At 41.6% G+C, this 19,223-nt stretch overlaps 1 protein-coding gene across 6 annotated transcripts in view; it reads left to right on the top strand.

Moving 5' to 3' along the window:
- Positions 1 to 19,223, top strand: part of LOC117878847 (protein unc-13 homolog B) — a 206,252-nt gene that overhangs the window by 78,438 nt on the left and 108,591 nt on the right. For all 6 annotated transcript variants that reach the window (XM_034773441.1, XM_034773440.1, XM_034773439.1 and 3 more), the window contains 3 exons: positions 6,438 to 6,665; positions 7,042 to 7,183; positions 16,989 to 17,158. In XM_034773441.1, the coding sequence (XP_034629332.1) occupies positions 6,438 to 6,665; positions 7,042 to 7,183; positions 16,989 to 17,158 (540 nt within the window). The remainder of the gene's footprint in view (positions 1 to 6,437; positions 6,666 to 7,041; positions 7,184 to 16,988; positions 17,159 to 19,223) is intronic.

Here is a 19,223-nt window from a genome sequence, read left to right as displayed (position 1 = left end):
GGGAAGTCGTGCCTGACTAACCTAATTGCCTTCTATGATGAGATAACTGGCTCTGTGGATGACGGATGTGCTATTCCTTGACTTTAGCAAAGCTTTTGATACGATCTCCCACAGTATTCTTGCCGCCAAGTTAAAGAAGTATGGGCTGGATGAATGGACAGTAAGGTGGATAGAAAGCTGGCTAGATCGTCGGGCTCAATGGGTAGTGATCAATGGCTCCATGTCTAGTTGGCAGCCGGTTTCAAGCGGAGTGCCCCAAGGGTCGGTCCTGGAGCCGGTTTTGTTTAATAACTTTATTAATCTGGAGGATGGTGTGGACTGCACTCTCAGCAAGTTTGCAGATGACACTAAACTAGGAGGTGTGGTAGATACACTAGAGGGTAGGGATCGGATACAGAGGGAGCTAGACAAATTAGAGGATTGGGCCAAAAAAAAAAACCTGATGAGGTTCAACAAGGACAAGTGCAGAGTCCTGCACTTAGGACGGAAGAATCCCATGCACTGCTACAGACTAGGGACCGAATGGCTAGGTAGCAGTTCTGCAGAAAAGGACCTAGGGGTCACAGTGGACAAGAAGCTGGATATGAGTCAACAGTGTGCTCTTGTTGCCAAGAAGGCTAATGGCATTTTGGGCTGTATAAGTAGGGGCATTGCCAGCAGATCGAGGAACGTGATCGTTTCCCTTTATTCGACATTGGTGAGGCCTCATCTGGAATACTGTGTCCAGTTTTGGGCCCCACACAACAAGAAGGATGTGGAAAAATTGGAAAGAGTCCAGCGGAGGGCAACAAAACTGATTAGGGATCTGGAGCATATGACTTATGAGGAGAGGCTGAGAGAACTGGGATTGTTTAGTCTCCAGAAGAGAAGAATGAGGGGGGATTTGATAGCAGCCTTCAACTACCTGAAGGGGGGTTCTAAAGAAGATGGAGCTCGGCTGTTCTTAGTGGTGGCAGATGACAGAACAAGGAGCAATGGTCTCAAGTTGCAGTGGGGGAAGGTTAGGTTGGATATTAGGAAAAACTTTTTCACTAGGAGGGTCGTGAAGCACTGGAATGCGTTACCTAGGGAGATGGTGGAGTCTCCTTCCTTGGAGGTTTTTAAGGCCCAGCTTGACAAAGCCCTGGCTGGGATGAATTAGTTGGGAATTGGTCCTGCTTTGAGCAGGGGGTTGGACTAGATGACCTCTTGAGGTCCCTTCCAACCCTGATATTCTATGATTCAGTGGATATAGTGTACTTAGATTTTTCTGAAAGCTTCTGACAAGGTTCCTCACCAAAGCCTCTTAAGCAAAGTAAGCTGTCATGGGATACGAGGGAGGTCCTCTCATGGGATCAGTAACTGGTTAAAAGATAGGAAACAAAGGTAGGAATAAATGGTCAGTTTTCAGAATGGAGAGAGGTAAATAGTGGCAACAAAGTGGTGCTGAAACCTTTATCCTCAGCTCATCCCCCCAAGGGATCTCAGAATTCTATCTCCATTAATCCATTAATTTGCCCATTCTGCACTAGGAGAGAAGAAGTTACATGCTCCAGATGTTTCAGAGCCCAGCTTTATTACATCAACATAACGAAACCATTCAAAGGTGTCTTCCTGTTTATTTCTGGTTATAGCCAGCTGTTCCAAAGGACAGGCCATCTCATTACAGAGAATATCTAAGTGGATAACACAGTTTATCTCATGTTGCCAGTTGACTGATGTACCTTTCCCAATGAAGATCAAGGCTCACCACTCCAGATATCAAGTGACATTCTCTGCCTGCTTCAGAAACGTGCCAATATCCAAAATCTACTGAGCGTGCTATGGGGTAACCCCCTGCCTTTGTGAAATATTATGTACTGGATTTAGCCACTAGATCAGATGCCAAATTCGAGAGAGCAGTACTAGAATCTTTTTGACCTTATTATCTTCTGATCAGATTAATTGGTGAGGCTATAACTCTCATAGATAAACAATATTAGTCTCCTAAAATCAGGCAACATACTGCAGTAACTGTAGCTCTCTGAGGTGTCATAGTCCGTGTGGATCCCATTACTTTCAGAATTCTCAAATCTTTGAATGGCAGAATCTGAGGGAAGGTTGCATTTGCGGTGCCCTTTATGCCATCACGCAGGAGCACAGGGAGGCACAAGGGTCATGCATGGCCCTGACAGACACTGCTATTTAAAAAAAAAAAAAAAAAAAAAACCTGATCTCGCACGCATGAGCATGTGCAACTACAGTTGGATCCTCTCGAAGAATTACTGTTACTGTGGAGTAAGTGATGTACTGAACTTTGTATAGAAGTCTGCTGTCACCTGCATCTCTTCAGATGTTCAAAAATGTGGAGCAAATCATGCAGAAATAAAAATCCAACTTTATCAGAAACTCTCCTGTGCACTCAGGCTGACATTTCTAGAAGTATCTCATTCACTTAAGAGCACAAGTCCCATGGAAAGTCTTGGTTGCTTCGGCACTTCTAAAAATCTCAGCTAAAATCTTCTTAATGTGTATAGATTTCCTGTGCAGTTACAGGCCTGTCTCATCTTACGCGGGGGTTCCGTTCCGTGGTTAGCGCGTAAAGCGAAAACCGCGTATAGTCAAAATTACATTGAGTTGAATGGCGGGCAGAACCGCCCGCACTAAAAGTACAGTATTAAAATTGTTATTTATTTATTTATTTATTGCCGACTGCGTAAAGCTGAAATCGCGCATGTTAAATGCGCGTAAGATGCGACAGACCTGTAATTCAGTTTTGCAATTTCTAGAGCAAGCGGTTTTTGAGATATTTACAGAAAAACAGTAAGGCTGTCAAGCGATTTAAAAAAAATTAATCACAATTAATTGCACTGTTAAACACTAATAGAATACCATTTATTTAAATATTTTGGGGTGTTTTCTACTTTTTCAAATATATTGATTGCAATTACAACACAGAATAAAGAGTGTACAGTGCTCACTTTATATTTATTTTTATTACAAATATTTGCACTGTAAAAAAACAAAAGAAATAATATTTTTCATTTCACCTCATACAAGTACCATAATGCAATCTCTTTATTGTGAAAGTATAACTTGCAAATGTAGGTGGTTTGTTACATAACTGCACTCAAAAACAAAACAATGTAAAACTTTAGAGCCTACAGGTCCAATCAGTTCTACTTCTTGTTCAGCCAGTCGCTGAGACAAACAAGTTTATTTACATTTGCAGAAGATAATGCTGCCTGCTTCTTGTTTACAATGTAACCTGAAAGTGAGAACAGGAGTTCGCATGGCACTGTTGTAGCCGGCATCACAAGATATTTACATGCCAGATGTGCTAAAGATTCATATGTCCCTTGATGCTCCAACCTTGATGCTTCCAGAGGACATGCGTTCATGCTGATGACGGGTTCTGCTTGATAATGATCCAAAGCAGTGCGGACTGATGCATGTTCATTTTCATCATCTGAGTCAAATGCCACCAGCAGGAGGTTGATTTTCTTTTTTGGTGGTTCGGGTTATGTAGTTTCCACATCAGAGTGTTGCTCTTTTAAGACTTCTGAAAGCTCCACACCTCGTCCCTCTCAGATTTTGGAAGGCACTTCAGATTCTTAAACCTTGGGTCAAGTGCTGTAGCTATCTTTAGAAATCTCACATTGGTACCTTCTTTGCATTTTGTCAAATCTGCAGGGAAAGTGTTCTTAAAACAAACGTGCTGGGTCATCATCTGGGACTGCCATAACATGAAATACATGGCAGAATGTGGGTAAAACAGAGCTGTAAACCTACAATTCTCCCCCAAGGAGTTCAGTCACAAATTTAATTAACGCATCATTTTTTAACGAGTGTCATCAGCATGGATACATGTCCTCTGGAACAATGGCCAAAGCATGAAGGGGCATGTGAATGTTTAGCATATCTGGCACATAAATAGCTTGCAATTCCGGCTACAAAAGTGCCATGCGAACGCCTGTTCTCACTTTCAGGTGACCTAAACAAGAAGCAGGCAGCATTGTCTTCTGCAAATGTAAATAAACTTGTTTGTCTTAGCGATTGGCTGAACAAGAAGTAGGACTGAGTGGACTTGTAGGCTCTAAAGTTTTACACTTTTGTTTTTGAGTGCAGTTATGTAACACAAAAAACAGACTTTTGCAAGTTGTACTTTCACGATAAAGAGATTGCATTATGGTACTTGTATGAGGTGAATTGAAAAATATTATTTCTTTGATCATTTTTACAGTGCAAATACTTGTAATAAAATAATATAAAGTGAGCACTGTACACTTTGTATTCTGTGTTGTAATTGAAATTGATATATTTGAAAATGTAGAAAAACATCAACAAATATTTAATAAATTTCAATTGGTATTCTATTGTTTGAGTGCAATTAATCACGATTAATTTTTTAAATGATTAATTTTTTTCAGTTAATCACTTTAATCGACAGCTCTAGTTAAAAGGTATTTCAAAAAGTGAAACATACCAATTTTTCCAAAGTGCCATCTCTCTAGGGTGGCCAGATGACAAAGATCGGTCGGGACGCAATTTTTGTCCCGATATTTTGCGCCGCCGGGATCACTCGGCTTTTTTTTTTTTTTTTTTTTTTCCTCTCCCTTCCCCCCCAGGTGTCCCAATATTTCATCTCATCTCGTCTCATCTGGTCACCCGACATCTCTCAGGAACACATTGTCTGATTCCACTCAAATTTTGTTATAAGTGTCTTCTGGCTATATATTTCACATGAAGAGAAGCTTTTGAAGATGGATGTGGATGCAAATTGGGCTTACAATAGAAAATATTCCTCTACGAAGCACATCTTGTGTTCCTTTTATGCCTTGATTGGCCGATTAAAGCACAGTATTTAAAATGGTTCCTGGAATCCACATCTATAGTATTTATTTCTTAAATGTATCTGATACGACAGTGGGACTGATTAGCTGCTGCCTCTTTAGTTGACATTTGGCCACCACTTTTCAATCCCAACTTCAGTCTGGTCAGTGGCAAGAGGCATTGAATTGAACAGCTCTTGTATTAATTTAGGTGAAATAAATGGTCCCAAAGAGTTACAGGTATTAACGTGACCGTCACTGTCCAACATTAAACAGCACTAAACAAGATTCGGGGTCGGGTACACAGGGACCTGAGCCTGCTTAGTACCACGTAGAAAACACCATTAAACATCTTTTAGAACTTTTTATTAAAGATGCAGAAAAGAAGAGGGAAAAGGTTAAAACATTTGAAATGTAAATTATGAAGTCAGGCATTTATTTTAACAGCGTTCCCTGTTCCCTTTCCCTCTAGCTGGAGAGTGTCTTTAGAAGGAATCTCCCCTTTTTGGGGGAGTCTTTTGGATTATGGTAATTTCCCTTTTTGGGGGAAAAGGGAAGAAGTGTGTTAAGATGGGCTGGTGCTGTTAAGGTCTTATCCTGTTTCTTAAGAAGACAAAACAAGAGAAATGCACAACAAGGGGGCAGACAAGAAGGGCAAAGACAGAAAATGCAGCTGCTCTCTGGTGTTGACTTTCACTTGCACTTTCACTGCTGGAAAAACACAGACGCATTGTCTGGTCTTATTAGCCACTCTAAGACCTGGCAAAGTTGTGCAAGGGTTGGGCTGTTTAGGACATTGCTTTTACTTGCCTCTCTGGTTACAGGTTTATGGCACTATTGCAAAATACCCAGTCTTAGCCAGCCAAACCAGACTCTTACTAGACAGAAGGAAAAAGGAGAGTGATAGGGAAGAGAATAAGTAAGGCGGGGAAGGAATGAGTTCACGGGAGGAGGGGTAGGGATGGAGAGAACTCAACATCTCACATCCCAGATAGGGGTTTGGGTTCAGTCGGAGCCCATGGAGGCGGCAATGTCATCTAGGTCCCACGTTTTGAACTGGTCTGGTCAGAACATCTCTCAGCATTAGGGTGGCAAAGGCCCAGGAGTGTTATGATAGATCCTGGGGTCACAGGAGTTGCTGGGATGGTTTCACCAATTTTCCTCTTGCTCGCTCTTTTTTTTTTTTTTTTAAAGGACCTCAAAAGATAGTGATGGGCAAAACAGCCCTGTCCCTTCATTATTTTGTCAGTTAGGCTTACTATCCAGCACACCAGTTTTGGTTTGCTGATTTATCCATTCCCACACTCTTCTTGTTTACAAGGCATGATCTTAACACAGTCCTTGAATTATCCCAGGAGGCCATCTTCTTTGGACTAATTCAGTCTGTCTCCCTTTTGCACCCTTTCCCATCAACATTTATTTGTTATAAGGGTTACTGTGACATTCTATGACTGTCATTCACTTTTCACAGTTGAGCTCCCAATTAGGGTAAATTTGTAGTCCCAATTATCACAACATATCTTATCAACTGATTTTTTTTATTACAATAAACTTGATCCCTGTCGTCATGATTTTGTAACATAACGTATATGATTTCCTCATTGTTTACAAGTTTTTGGTAACTGTTCCATGCCTTTCTGTACACAGGAGCAGCAGAGAAGAGCTCTAAACATGGAGCAGAGGATCGGACCCAGAACATCATCATGGCCATGAAGGATCGCATGAAGATTCGGGAACGGAACAAGCCAGAAATCTTTGACTTGATCAGAGATGTTTTTAGTGAGAGCAAATTAACGCATGCTCAGCAAATGAAGACAGTGAAACAGAGTGTGCTTGATGGCACCTCCAAATGGTCAGCTAAAATCACTATCACCGGTAAGCTGAAGCTAGACAAATTCAGACTGGAAATAAGATGTAAATTTTAGCAGTGAGAATAACCACTGGAACACCTTATCAGGGGCTGTGGTGGATTCTCCATCACTGACAATTTGTAAGTCAGGACTGCATGTTTTTCTGAGAGATCTGATCCAGGAATTATTTTGGGGCAGTTCTATGGTCTGTGTTATACAGGAGTTCAGACAAGATGATCACAATGGTCGCTTCTGGCCTTGGAATCTATGACTCTGTGTTAAACTGAGAGGCTGTCATTGGTAAGATTCTTGTGCAGTAAGCTGTTCCATCATACAGTACATGCACACGTCGTCTAGCACTGCAGGCTTATAGCAAAACTTTATTATTATTTTCTCCACAGTGGTTTGTGCTCAGGGTCTGCAGGCCAAGGACAAAACTGGATCCAGTGATCCATATGTGACGGTTCAAGTTGGCAAAACAAAGAAGAGAACTAAAACAATTTTTGGGAATCTGAACCCTGTTTGGGAGGAGAAATTCCACTTGTAAGTGCTCATTGTATATCTGCCCCTGTTCTGATCCATTTATATTGTCTGCATTTCTTCACAAGCATACCTTTCTCTCCTATATCAGTACATGGTTCTTCACCTCCAGTAGTCATGTCTGTGTTTTGTCTGTTTCTGTTTTATAGTGTGTGCTTGTGGCATAGTCTATATAATATATACTGTACTATACAAAAGTGTGCACATCCATTTTGCTTCACGTCTTGTTCATAGATTCTGCATCTAATCTTTTAGCAATATTTGTATAGAAAGTTGTTGTTCAGACATCCCCAGAGAGAGAAGAAAATCCTTAAGAGTTTGAAGACTTATGCTGTTCCTTTATAATAAACACCCTTTGAAATTATTTAGAAAGGTAGCTGTAAAACGCACACAAAAGAAAAGGCCTCCCCATTCCTTTCGTTGTTACTCCTTGCTGTGGTGTTTGACAGGCTTGTTAGCTCATTGGGAGTAGCTTGTCACTTATTTGTAAAGCTACTTGCTCCCCTAAAGTGCTGTAGAAATAAAATAATGATAACTTGAGGGATAATCTGTTTACAAGATTATCAACCTATTTTGGGCTAAATTTAAAATAAAGGCTGGAGGCACGATTGCTTCTATAGCAAATAAGCTCCGAAGGCTGAGTCAGTGAGCCCAGGATATGGTTAGCGAGGTAATAAGCAGCACCCTCGAGTTAGAGTTATACTCGTCTTAATTAAATGGAAAAACATTCAACGGGAAGAAAGAAAGAAAGAAGAAGGGGGAAAAAAAGCTTTTCACAATAAAGTGGACTGTGAAGATTCTGGATCCTAAATTTTTTTTAGCTAAAACCCCTTTGTCTCCTTCTCACCATCAAACTATCAATCCATCTCTCCCTCCCCTTTTTCTCTCTCCTGCCCTTCTTTCCCCCACTTCTTCCCACTCTAGGTCAGTAAGGCTCTTCTCTGCACACTGAAATATATTTGTTTGAATTGTATTTCAAAACTGAGTTTGTGAACCCAAGCCTGTCTCTACCATGTACAATGAAAATAAAAAAGAGATTCTTTTATTTTAACATTATTTATTAACCCAAGGTAAAGCTATTGACTCTAAACAGGAAGTACCGTACATTATTATTGTAATAACTCTAGAATCAACATAGCAATAAGTCCACCTCCATCTATTATTTGTGTAGGTGCCATTAAAATCTTGATTTATGGCACAAAGTTGTTACCATGGTATTTACAAGTATGTTCCAGTCTAATTTTAGGGACTATAACAAATACTGTGGTAAAGATAATACGATGTGATAAATTTCAGTGTTTTAATTGTGCCACTGTAAAAGTTTTACAGAAACATCTATGATTCAGCCAGTAACATGAAAATTGATCTTCGTGTAAACAGTCATTTTAGTATTGCTAGGACACAGAGCACCAAGAAGGATGAGGTGTGTGGAGAGGAGCTGAGGAAAGTGGGATTTAAATAGACAAGATATTGAGGTTTAAGGATGCTGAAAAAGAACTGTACCAGGCTCAGGTGTTCCTAGTTTTGCAACCTTGTCATGGATAAAGGGAGAGCCATTTTTAATTGTGTAGGACACTGCAGTCTTTCTTCCGAGAGATTTAGATCAATTGCAGACATGCTGTTTATGCTTGATGCTTATGGATTCCTTATGCTGATGACTCTGCAAATGCTGAGTTTTCCTAGCATTCATAATCAGAGAGCCTAGTCGTTGAACATATGCTATACAACTTGACCAAAAACGTTCTTCACTGAGAAATCTCTCTCCCAAGGAAGCTTATCCAAGAGAAAAATCATCCTTTTTTAATAAAGAAAGTAGTTGTTAGATCTTATAATCGAAGTGAGAGGAGCTTGTACCAGTTATTGTAGAGGTTGTGATAGCTCCTGCAATGTACTAGGCAAGATACAGTTCCTACCTTAAGAACTTATGGTCTGAAAGACAAAAAATACCCAAGGGGGACAAATTAGACCAGCAGCGGGGTCATGTCAGTGGGTTGGTAGTTCTACTTCCATTGGTTTTTGCACAGGTTGGTTTCATTGGTTTTTCATTGGTAGCAGAGGGGCCAGGTCCAGGGGTGGTCAGTAGCTTGGTCATTCTACCTTGATTGGTTTTTGCTTTCTGTTTGGTTTATTGCATGAATTCTTTCCAGCTTTCCTATCCCAGTCATTACTAGCTGGCTGACTTCTCCAAGATGTCTTCATTCAACAGAAGCACAATTAAATGCTCTTTTCGAAGGTTTATTACAAAGCCCAGATATCTGTCAGAAAAAGTCAGAAAAAGTTTAGCCATTTTAGGGTTCCTTTGTAACCCTTGATGTGATGCAAGGTGGTGTATATACTATTTAATGTCTTATAGGGCTATTCACAGACATTAAGTTTCTTAACATTTTCATGAATTTTATTGTACTAATTGTCTATGGTGTTTGTAAAGGCTTGTCTACACTTACAGCGCTACTGCGGCATAGCTGCACCAGTGCAGCTCTGCTACTATCGCACTTAGTGAAGACACTATCTACGCAGACAGGAGAGCTGCTTCTGTCGGCGTAGTTAATCCGCCTCCGGAAGAGGTGGTAGCTTTGTTGACGGGAGAAGCCCTCTCCTGAGTGACATAGTTATACTGATATAAGTTGGTAGTGTAGACCAAGCCTAAGAATGGAGAACCTGTTCCAGGTACGGTTTTCCTGTGCTTGTTAGAATGAGGCGAGACAAGGTGCATAAGAGTAAACTCATTGGTTAAAGGTGATGTCCCTCGTTTCCTGTATGTTTCTTTTCTCTGGAAAAAAAAACATAGGGCCCAGCCTGGAAATTCGGGTTTAGAGCCATGTTTCCAAGAAGAAAACTTTGAGATCTTTTTGGGTCTACATTCCCAAATCAGTACTGAGTAGAGTCCCTATTGTATTCCCGAATTAGTACTGTTTTAGACCATTACCTGCCTACATTGCCACAGGATTAGCATTTAGATTAATGATCAGTTCTCAGAGTGCATTTACATCTATGAGAGTAAGCTATTTGATAGAGCCGTTTAGAAGGCCATTCTTCTTGTTGTCTGCTGGAAAGCTCTAACTGCCTCCACATTCATTACAGAAAGTCCTGAGGAATTTAATAGGAATGAAACCAAGTGAGTTTCACAGACATTTAATAAGCTTCTATTGAAATTACTCTGAAGACCTTTAAAAAATTTAGATTGATCTCTTCCTTCTGCACAATTGCATTTGATTGCAAATGTATGGGGCATGCACTCTATTTCTATGTGCGTAGTGCTTGTCACAAGGAAGCCTATATCCTGATTGGTACCTGTGGCCACTGCCACACAATAATAAATGGGATAGTTTGAACTATCCAGTCCGATTTTAAGGCAGGGTTCTATTCTTTGTTAGATTCTATAAGATGGTTTAAAGTACTCTAGGAAAGTTTGCATTTTCTATTCCTTTCTTTTTGGAAAGGCTGATCAGAGCACCCACGTCTATGTAGTGAAATTACAGGTATAGTGTTTAGGAGAAATTCGATAAGGAACAAAATTTCCTTTGAAAGGCAAAGCCCTGTGCTTGCCGAGAGGCTACTTCACTCCTGTTTAAAGCATATGATTATTGCCCTCATTTGCTAATGTTTGGAAAAGGACCCAATGTCTAATGGATGTGGACACTGGAAATTGCCCTATGTACAACAGAACAGCTCTGCATCTCCTGTCTTTGGCACAATGCAAATTGTTCATTTAAAAATATCTTCCCATGGAAACTGCCTTGTGCTACCCAGCTGGGTCTGATCCTGAATGACAGGTGTGAAATCATTCTGCCTGGAACAGATTACGTTGTCACTGGGCACTTCGCAAAGTGTGTTTATTCCTTCACTGCGGAAGGCTATGGAGGTTAGAATAGTTGCATTGCCTCCCTTCAGTAGATAATCAGTATTATACTTGGACACACACAGCCACAAATAATACACTTCATTATGTTTATTGCTTCAGAAATGGCATCGCTACATAGCTAACTACTGTGGTGTCACCCACAGCTTCCATTTGGTTCCATAATTGTCCTTTCAGCAGCCTGGCCTATTATCATGCTCAGCACCTTTCAGTCATCTCTGTAGTTACATGAGTTCTGTTTGCACTGCCCTTTTCAAGACAATTGCCTCTGATGCATGCTCTGCCTCTGCTGTTCAACTACATCCCGATGACCGATGACTTTTCAGTTGTGCTTCCTCATCCCCGGTGCCTGGGTCGTAGTTGGATGGAGACTTTGAAACCGGTAGTAAAGTAAAAATCATATTCTGTCTACACTGCAATGAGACACCCGCAGCTGGCCTGTGCCGGCTGACTGGGGCCAAGGGGCTGTTTAATTGCAACTCTGGGACCCTCCCACCTTGCTGGGTTCTAGAGCTTGAGCTTCATCGTGATCCCAAATGCCAACACCCCAATTCAATAGACCCTTGGCCCAAGCCCCGTGAGCCCATGTCAGCTGGCACAGGCCAGCTGCGGGATTTTAATCGCAGTGTAGATATACCCATAGTTTCCCAGCTCAGTGACCCGTATGAAATTTGGATGTGAACAATGGAGTTGATGCCATGCAGCAATGCCTCGGAGGAAGCTGGGATAATGTAGACCTCTACCCTGATATAACGCGACCCGATAGAACATGAATTCGGAAATAACGTACTAAAGCAGCGCTCCGGTGGGGCGGGGCTGCGCACTCCGGTGGATCAAAGCAAGTTCGATATAACGCGGTAAGGTTTTTTGGCTCCCGAGGACAGCGTTCTATCGGGGTAGAGGTGTAGTTAGAGATGAAGTGGCTCTGAGCACTGCTTCTGCCTTTTGCATTTGGAAGAGCTACATGATTTGTTTGTGTAATCAGCGTTGCAGAGATAGGTAACAGCAAAATGGTCGTACTTGTCCCTCTAAAACAAACGAGTTTAGTACTGGTAGGAACAGAAGACCTATTTCTTTGTTGTTAGGATAATTATTTGTCAAGGAGGTATTGCCAAAGCCTAGGGCTTTTACTCCTTGGCTGTCATCCTTGAGCTCTCAGCTGCTTTTATATGCTCCTCCTACCTGGTTCTCCCATCTCTCAAGCCATTCCTTCCCCATCTCTTTTGATTGTTTCTCTGCCTCCCGCTCTCACTATCCATGGGGATTGCACAACGCTCTTTCTTTTGCTCTCATCGCTGTGCCCTTTCTTATGGTGACCTCATCTGCTCAGTTACAATTGCAGTCTTCATACTGACGACTTATGCAATGGCCTCTCCACCCCAACCTGTCTGTCTCTCCGTGTGCTTAGCTGGCCTCTCATTTTAAAATTAACATAACCAAAAACTCTGGCTCACTGTTTTCCCCATCACAGTTAACAACACAACTATCCTCCCTTCCCCAGATCTGTTAGTGGGACGGCTTGGACTTTGCCTTCTCTCAACCTGCTCATTCAGGTGGTATCCAAACCTTGCTGCTTTCTCCCTAGAACATCTCTCAAAGTCAAACTCTTTCTGTTTCTCTACATCACTACAACTCCCTCATCCCGCATCACTGCAGGTCTCTGTCTCTGCCCTGCTCTTCCAGACAACCACATCATTCCCTTCAGATCCATTAAAAACTCCTGCAAAGAGCCCATCTTCCCGCTTATGTGCTCTGTCTTATCGTATCCTCCTCCATCCCCTGCACTCTGCCAGCAATGCCAGTCTCCATTATCCACCTCTCTTACAAACACCTTTGCGCTTTCTTCCATGCCAACCCTTATGTGCAGGAAACTCTCCCTTAACGAGCCTGTAACGCTGTTACCTTGTTCTTCAAAACTCTCCTCCACAGCCACTGCTGCCATGGATCCTAAAGGAAATACTAGTGCCAAATGGCGATCTAAATGCTCGCTAGGCAGTTTGGATATTTATCCTTTTAATTTTACCTTGTAATGTATATATTTCAAATGACTCAATCATTTAGCTATGTGCTTAGCTGGTCTAACTATCTGTGTAACTATTCCTCTTTCCCTTGTCCTCCCTTTTTAATTTATTTATCATTTTAGACTATAAATAAACTGAAGTTTTGAATTAAAAAGTTGTTTTGAACTCTAAAATGGAAGATTTCATTTAAAAAATGTTGAAACTGGATGTTTTGACAATTTCCAAAATGTTTGAATCAGGAAATTCATAGACGCCGACCCTTCTCCACAAACAGTTTTGATGTCAATGAAATTGCAGTTTCTGATGAATATTTTGTCAAATTCCTGACCAGCTCTAACTGTAAACTCTTCAGAGGAGGGACTGTGTCTTCCAATGCGTTTGCACTATACTAAGCACAATGGAGTCCTCAGTCTAATTGGGCCCTCAGAGTGCTACAGGAATTAAAATAATAAATAAATGATAATGGCATAAGCAAGGGAAACTCTTATTTGTGAAAAGGATGCATTAAATCACAGTTTCACCAATTTCCCTCCTTCCCATAAGAACAGTCAGACTGGGTCAGACCAAAGGTCCATCTAGCCCAGTGTGCTGTCTCCCAACAGTGGCCAATGCCAGGTGCCCCAGAGGGAATGAACAGAACAGGGAATCGTCAAGTGATCCATCCCCTGTCTCCCATTCCCAGCTTCTGGCAAACAGAGCCTAGGGACACCATCCCTGCCCATCCTGGCTAATAGCCATTAATGGACCTGTCCTCCATGAACTTACCTAGTTCCTTTTTGAACCCTGTTATAGTCTTAGCCTTCACAACATCATCTGGCAAGGCGTTCCACAGGTTGACTGTGCGTTGAGTGAAGAAATATTTCTTTCATTCCTTTTAAACCTGCTGCCTATTAATTTCATTTGGTGACCCCTAGTTCTTTTGTTATGAGAAGGAGTTAATAACACTTCCTTATCTACTTTCTCCACACAGTCATGATTTTATAGACCTCTATCATATACCCCTTAGTTGTCTCTTTTCAGCTTGGAAAAGCCCCAGTTTGATTGATCTCTCCTCATACGGAAGCCGTTCCATATCCCTAATAATTTTTGTTGCCCTTTTCTGAACCTTTTCCAATTCAAATATCCTTTTTGAGATGGGGTGACCACATCTGCACACAGTATTCAAGATGTGGGCGGACCATGGATTTATATAGAGGCAACATGATATTTTCTGTCTTATTATCTCTCCCTTTCCTAATAATTCCCAACATTCTGTTCGTTTTTTTGACTGCTGCTGCGCATTGAGTGGATGTTTTCAGAGAACTCTCCACAATGACGCCAAGATCGTTCTTGAGTGGTAGCAGCTCATTTAGACCACCACTGAAAACACCCTTTTGGAAGCAGTTTCATCTTTTTTATTCTTTTTTTACCTCTGTTTTTTTGTACAGTATTTTTATTGAAAACTTTATTTTAAATAATTCAATAAAACTAGACAATCGAGGTGAAACTTCAGTCACTAATAAAAACACTCCAACTAATATAAATATATTTAAAAAAGAGAAAACAGGAACATAAAAAGTGCAGCAAGCGCTGGAGAGTGTTAGGTGCTGCCTCCTGCATTATGGGGACATTCTATATCCCTACAATATATGTTCAGACTCCACAAGACTGGGTTTATGCTGTTTCAATTTAAAAGGGAGCATTGTCCTTCATCTCCCAGACAATAAACGTGTTTGAGTTGAATCTGAGCTCTTGTTTTTGTAGAAAGTGGGGCTGACATCAGCCTGGCTGTCTTGGTTCAACAGTAACAAAGACTGCAAATCCTATAGGTTTACTCTGCCTTAACCCCCCCCTCCCCCGCCTCGCCCCCCAGGTTCAGGTGTTTAACAGCACAGATAGCTCTGGTGAATCACTCTGGTACAGAGCCAGGAGAGGAAATACAAAGTTGAAGAAGCCCCACAAAAATAGTAGCATCCCTCCTGGAAAGGTGTGTATGGTAGAGACAGTAACAGTCTTGAGGTTTACAGATCCAGCTGGTACCACTGAAAACTCACCATGTGACATTCTGCGGTGATTGTGGTGCTGCGCGGTCCCCTATTGTAAGTCGAGAAAGAGAACACCGTTATTCCAGGTACCTCATGTGGTGCACGTTCAGGTTTAAAAGGCACACAGTGCGGATCAAACTAGGTCAAATCAGCTTGAGTATTTTCCTAAAGAAGCAGTACCTTTGACAGACTGTAGTAGAGGGTCAAGACCTAGGGCCAGGTTAACCGAAGTACTTTGGCACTGAAAAATGCTGTCAATGGGAGTTAAGGACCTAACTTGCTTAGGAGCGTGTGAAAATCCCACTGTGCATGTCTGTCTGCATCTTTGGGCAACTAAATACCTTTGCAAATCTGCCCCTAGGGTACCGAGAGAGAGTTTCTTATAATATTTGTTTTGGTTATGAAGAATTTTTAGTGTATAGCCACTTATTCTGCCGGGCCTACAGAGATGGCAACATGCCCAAATAGGTTTGAGAGCTAGAGGAAGAACCAACAATCTTAGCATCTCCTCTTTAGCACACCATGCAACAAATCATCTTAACCACCTGCACATGTTTACAGGTGGGAAGAAAAGAATTAAAAACAGAGAAATATTGATTGAAACATCTGTTTTCTGTATTCTAAATGGTACTTTGAGTCCCTTGAGGAATGCAGAACAGGGGTTGGTTTTCAGACAACAGTAAATGTTCAGGACAACCTAAAATTGCCTCTGCTTTTCTCCATTTAATTCACAGTGAGCTCTTCTGCATTAGCTGTCTGTTAATGAATCCTAAAACACAATAGATGGCAATGGGAGGCCAAATGAGTTCTTGGTAGGTAACATGTAAACACCACGGTTGCTGCCACATTTCACTGACTTGGCTTAGCAAATCTCTTTTGACCCAATTCTCTCTCCTTGTTCATTCTCCCCCTGTTGCTTAGCAACAGATGCAGTAGGTTTGAAAAGGCTAAAACATAGACCTCCAGCAGGAATTGCCATATTTTCAGACACCACTTTTTTTTTTTTTTTTTTTTTCTGGTGAGGCCAGACATTTGTAGTGGTTATGGTGAGTAATCACCCTTGTCATGCTCGTATATGAGCATTCAAATTGCTTTATCATATCACATGCCCAATAAATGAGCAGGGCTTTTGTTACAAGATCTCTCTATTCACTGTGTCCCTGTAGCTTTTGAGTTCTCTCGCTTCCGATGTGTGTTGTGCAGGTCACCTGCTTATTTAGGTTTTAGGATAACTGAGATTTTTTTTTTTTCTCAGCATCAGATCAGATGTGAAGATTCAACTGAGAACGAAGCTGCCTTTTTGAAGGAGATTTCTTTAATTCCCTGCCTGGGGCACGTTGTAGCTCTTAAATACCAACTTCATTAGAGCGTCTGTGTCCCATCCCTTCCTCCCACACACAACCAGTATTATCTCTTCTCCCTGACTGTATTGTTTTGTGCATTAGTTCACTGTTGCTTTGCTAGTGACACTAATAAAGTATCAAACAAAATTAAGTTAATGGCCTCCGTTTGAGTCTTGCTTGGTGAGGAGAGGAGAATGGAGAGAGTTCTTTCTTGTTTAACAGAAGTTTGAATCACTGACTGATGCACTATAATCAAGTCACTAAGCTGCATGCGGTATCCACTAGCAGTCCCTGACAGTGGTCAGAGTCCTCAGAGTTTTATGGCTACATTGTAGCAGAAGGCCTTTAAAAACTCTCTGTAACCCAATTCCTGTTGAGTACTTAAATTTTATTTGCATCTCACATCCTTCACCATCAGCTGCCAATGTGAATGAACATCTATCAGACGAATACCACTAAAAGAATATCATAGAATGGTCAGTCATGCTGTAAAACCATGCATCCTAGACACTTCGATTCAGTGGCTGGTCACCCATCTGTACTTGCTTGTCTTGTTCACAGTGAGTGCCATAACTCTTCGGATCGGATCAAAGTGCGCGTCTGGGATGAGGATGATGACATTAAGTCTCGTGTCAAGCAGAGGCTGAAACGTGAGTCGGACGATTTCTTGGGGCAGACCATCATCGAAGTCCGCACACTGAGTGGAGAGATGGATGTATGGTACAATCTTGGTGAGTGGCTTTTCAGTCCTCTAATTTAGATTACAATCCTTGGTTTTGCTTACAAATGTATGGAACTTTCCTTACTAAATGAGTCCTGTTTGGGTTAGGAGCTCTCATAACCCTGTGTGTGCATTCGTGTAATTTCCAAAGAATGTGTGACTTTGAGGAGGCGTGGGGATGTGTTGTGGGGAGGGCTATCAGGCAGTGGTCTTCCCAGTGAAAAATGTTGGACAATACATGCTCTTTGGAGAATCATAAAGGCGCAGAATGTTTTCTCTTTGCAAGCGTTCTTAATCACTAGAGCTGGGTAACATTTTTTCCATGAATAGTAGATTTGCTAAAAAATATAGTTTTGGTTGACCTGAAACTATTTGTGAATTTGACACAAATTTGCCAAGTAGTTTTGGCCACACACATGTTTTTTGAGCTGTAGGGGGGCCATCCACAAAATGAGGGAGGGAGGAGGTGGTGGTGATGGTTTCTCCCCCCTCACTCCCCGACTGTAAGTGGGTGAGTTGTAACTTAGCAGTGACCGTATGTGTGCATGGGGATGGGAAATAATTTTGAAGATTTACCAGCTGTCTTCATCCTAATGCTGCCTCTCACAGGGCCCCAAATGTGTGTTTCTGGGAGTGGGAGCAGTGTCTCCAGTGTGGCTGAAGGAGAAGCTGCTTTTAAAGAACTGAGTTTGCAGATGGAGTAGGGACAAACTTTGACATCTGTACTAGGCTGACATTTTCCTCTGGCCTCCCCAGTTGGCCCAGTGATTACTATTCTGAACAGCTGTGTGGGAGATGTAGGTTCAGTTTTTGTTGTTAGACTCTCTTCTGTTCTGCCTGAACTGAGAATGGAGAGAGTTCTTTATGTTGCTTAACAGAAGTAAGAGGCCTTTGGGGATGGCAGATTGACTGGGGAATGGGATATGGCAACTTTCATGTGTGGGTCATCAGTTCAAATCTGCCCCCAAATGATAGATAACTGAAAGTTTTAAGCATCAGAGAACTGTTCATTGGCCTATAAGGAATAAAGTATTGAATTTCAGTCCACTTCTTAGCAGACACAGGTGGCCCTCAGTTGGAATTAATTTGTTTGTTGGATGCTTACTTAGTGAAACCAGCGTCTGAACTCCTCTCTCATCCTTTGAGGTGCTCCCTGTGGGGTACGAGTTGCCAGGGCCTATGCTGTACCTACATTGTGAATAAACAGGCTTTCAATCCCAAGGGCTGTTAGATGAGCACATTTCACTAAGACTTTGGTTTATAGTTTAAAAAAAAAAAGTGAGAAGCAGGAAAGTGGGGGATCTTGAAGACTCATGTGAGGACACAGAGGACATCTTAGTGGAGGATGTTTCTCCTCATAGCAAGAAAATTTAAGTAAAGCTCAGAGGAGTTAGTAACCTATTAAAGATGCTGCTCCCTTGCAGAGTGTTGGAAAAGGCACGAAGGACCAGCAGAGAAGAATTCTGAGATCCAGACTATCAAAAATAAGATGGCCATATCCCAGACATTGTGGATTCCCACTGTCCCTCATTTTAGTGGTCAATTAATTGAGCAGGATTGGGAGGTGAGGGTTCATTCCAAAAAGATCTGTAGGTGGAATGAAATAGTTCGTTCTGTTAAGTCTGTATGAAAGGCTCCTTCAGTGAATTCTGACAGAAGAGTAATTTAAAGACCGTGTAGTCAATTCCACTCTCAGAAAGTCCCACTGGTTGTCAATGTGCAAAGAAACTCAGCACTGAATAGTCTCAATAATTCTAACCCTCAGCGCTTTAGTCATCTGTAATGAGAATTTGGTTTTTGATTTTTTGATTAGCCCAGATTAGGGATGCAGGCAGGTATATTTTATAGATTTCTGAAGTTATTACAGACTTTATTTACTGCACTACAAAGGAGCATTCATTTTTGAAATTGTTGCCAGGGGTTGATGGGCAGCCTGTGTGGGTCACTAGGATTGTGGAGAAGTGGGTTTAAAGTCTGGAAAATGGGACCTGAGGCATGTTACCTTCTGTTGTACCCTGGCCACATTAATGCAAGTGATGAAGATGGCAATCAGTGGGTTTAATGTCCTCACATCC

Source organism: Trachemys scripta, chromosome 6 (assembly GCF_013100865.1).
Source record: "Trachemys scripta elegans isolate TJP31775 chromosome 6, CAS_Tse_1.0, whole genome shotgun sequence".
NCBI classification, from domain to species: domain Eukaryota; kingdom Metazoa; phylum Chordata; order Testudines; family Emydidae; genus Trachemys; species Trachemys scripta.
This window is presented reverse-complemented; position numbering and strand designations above follow the sequence as displayed.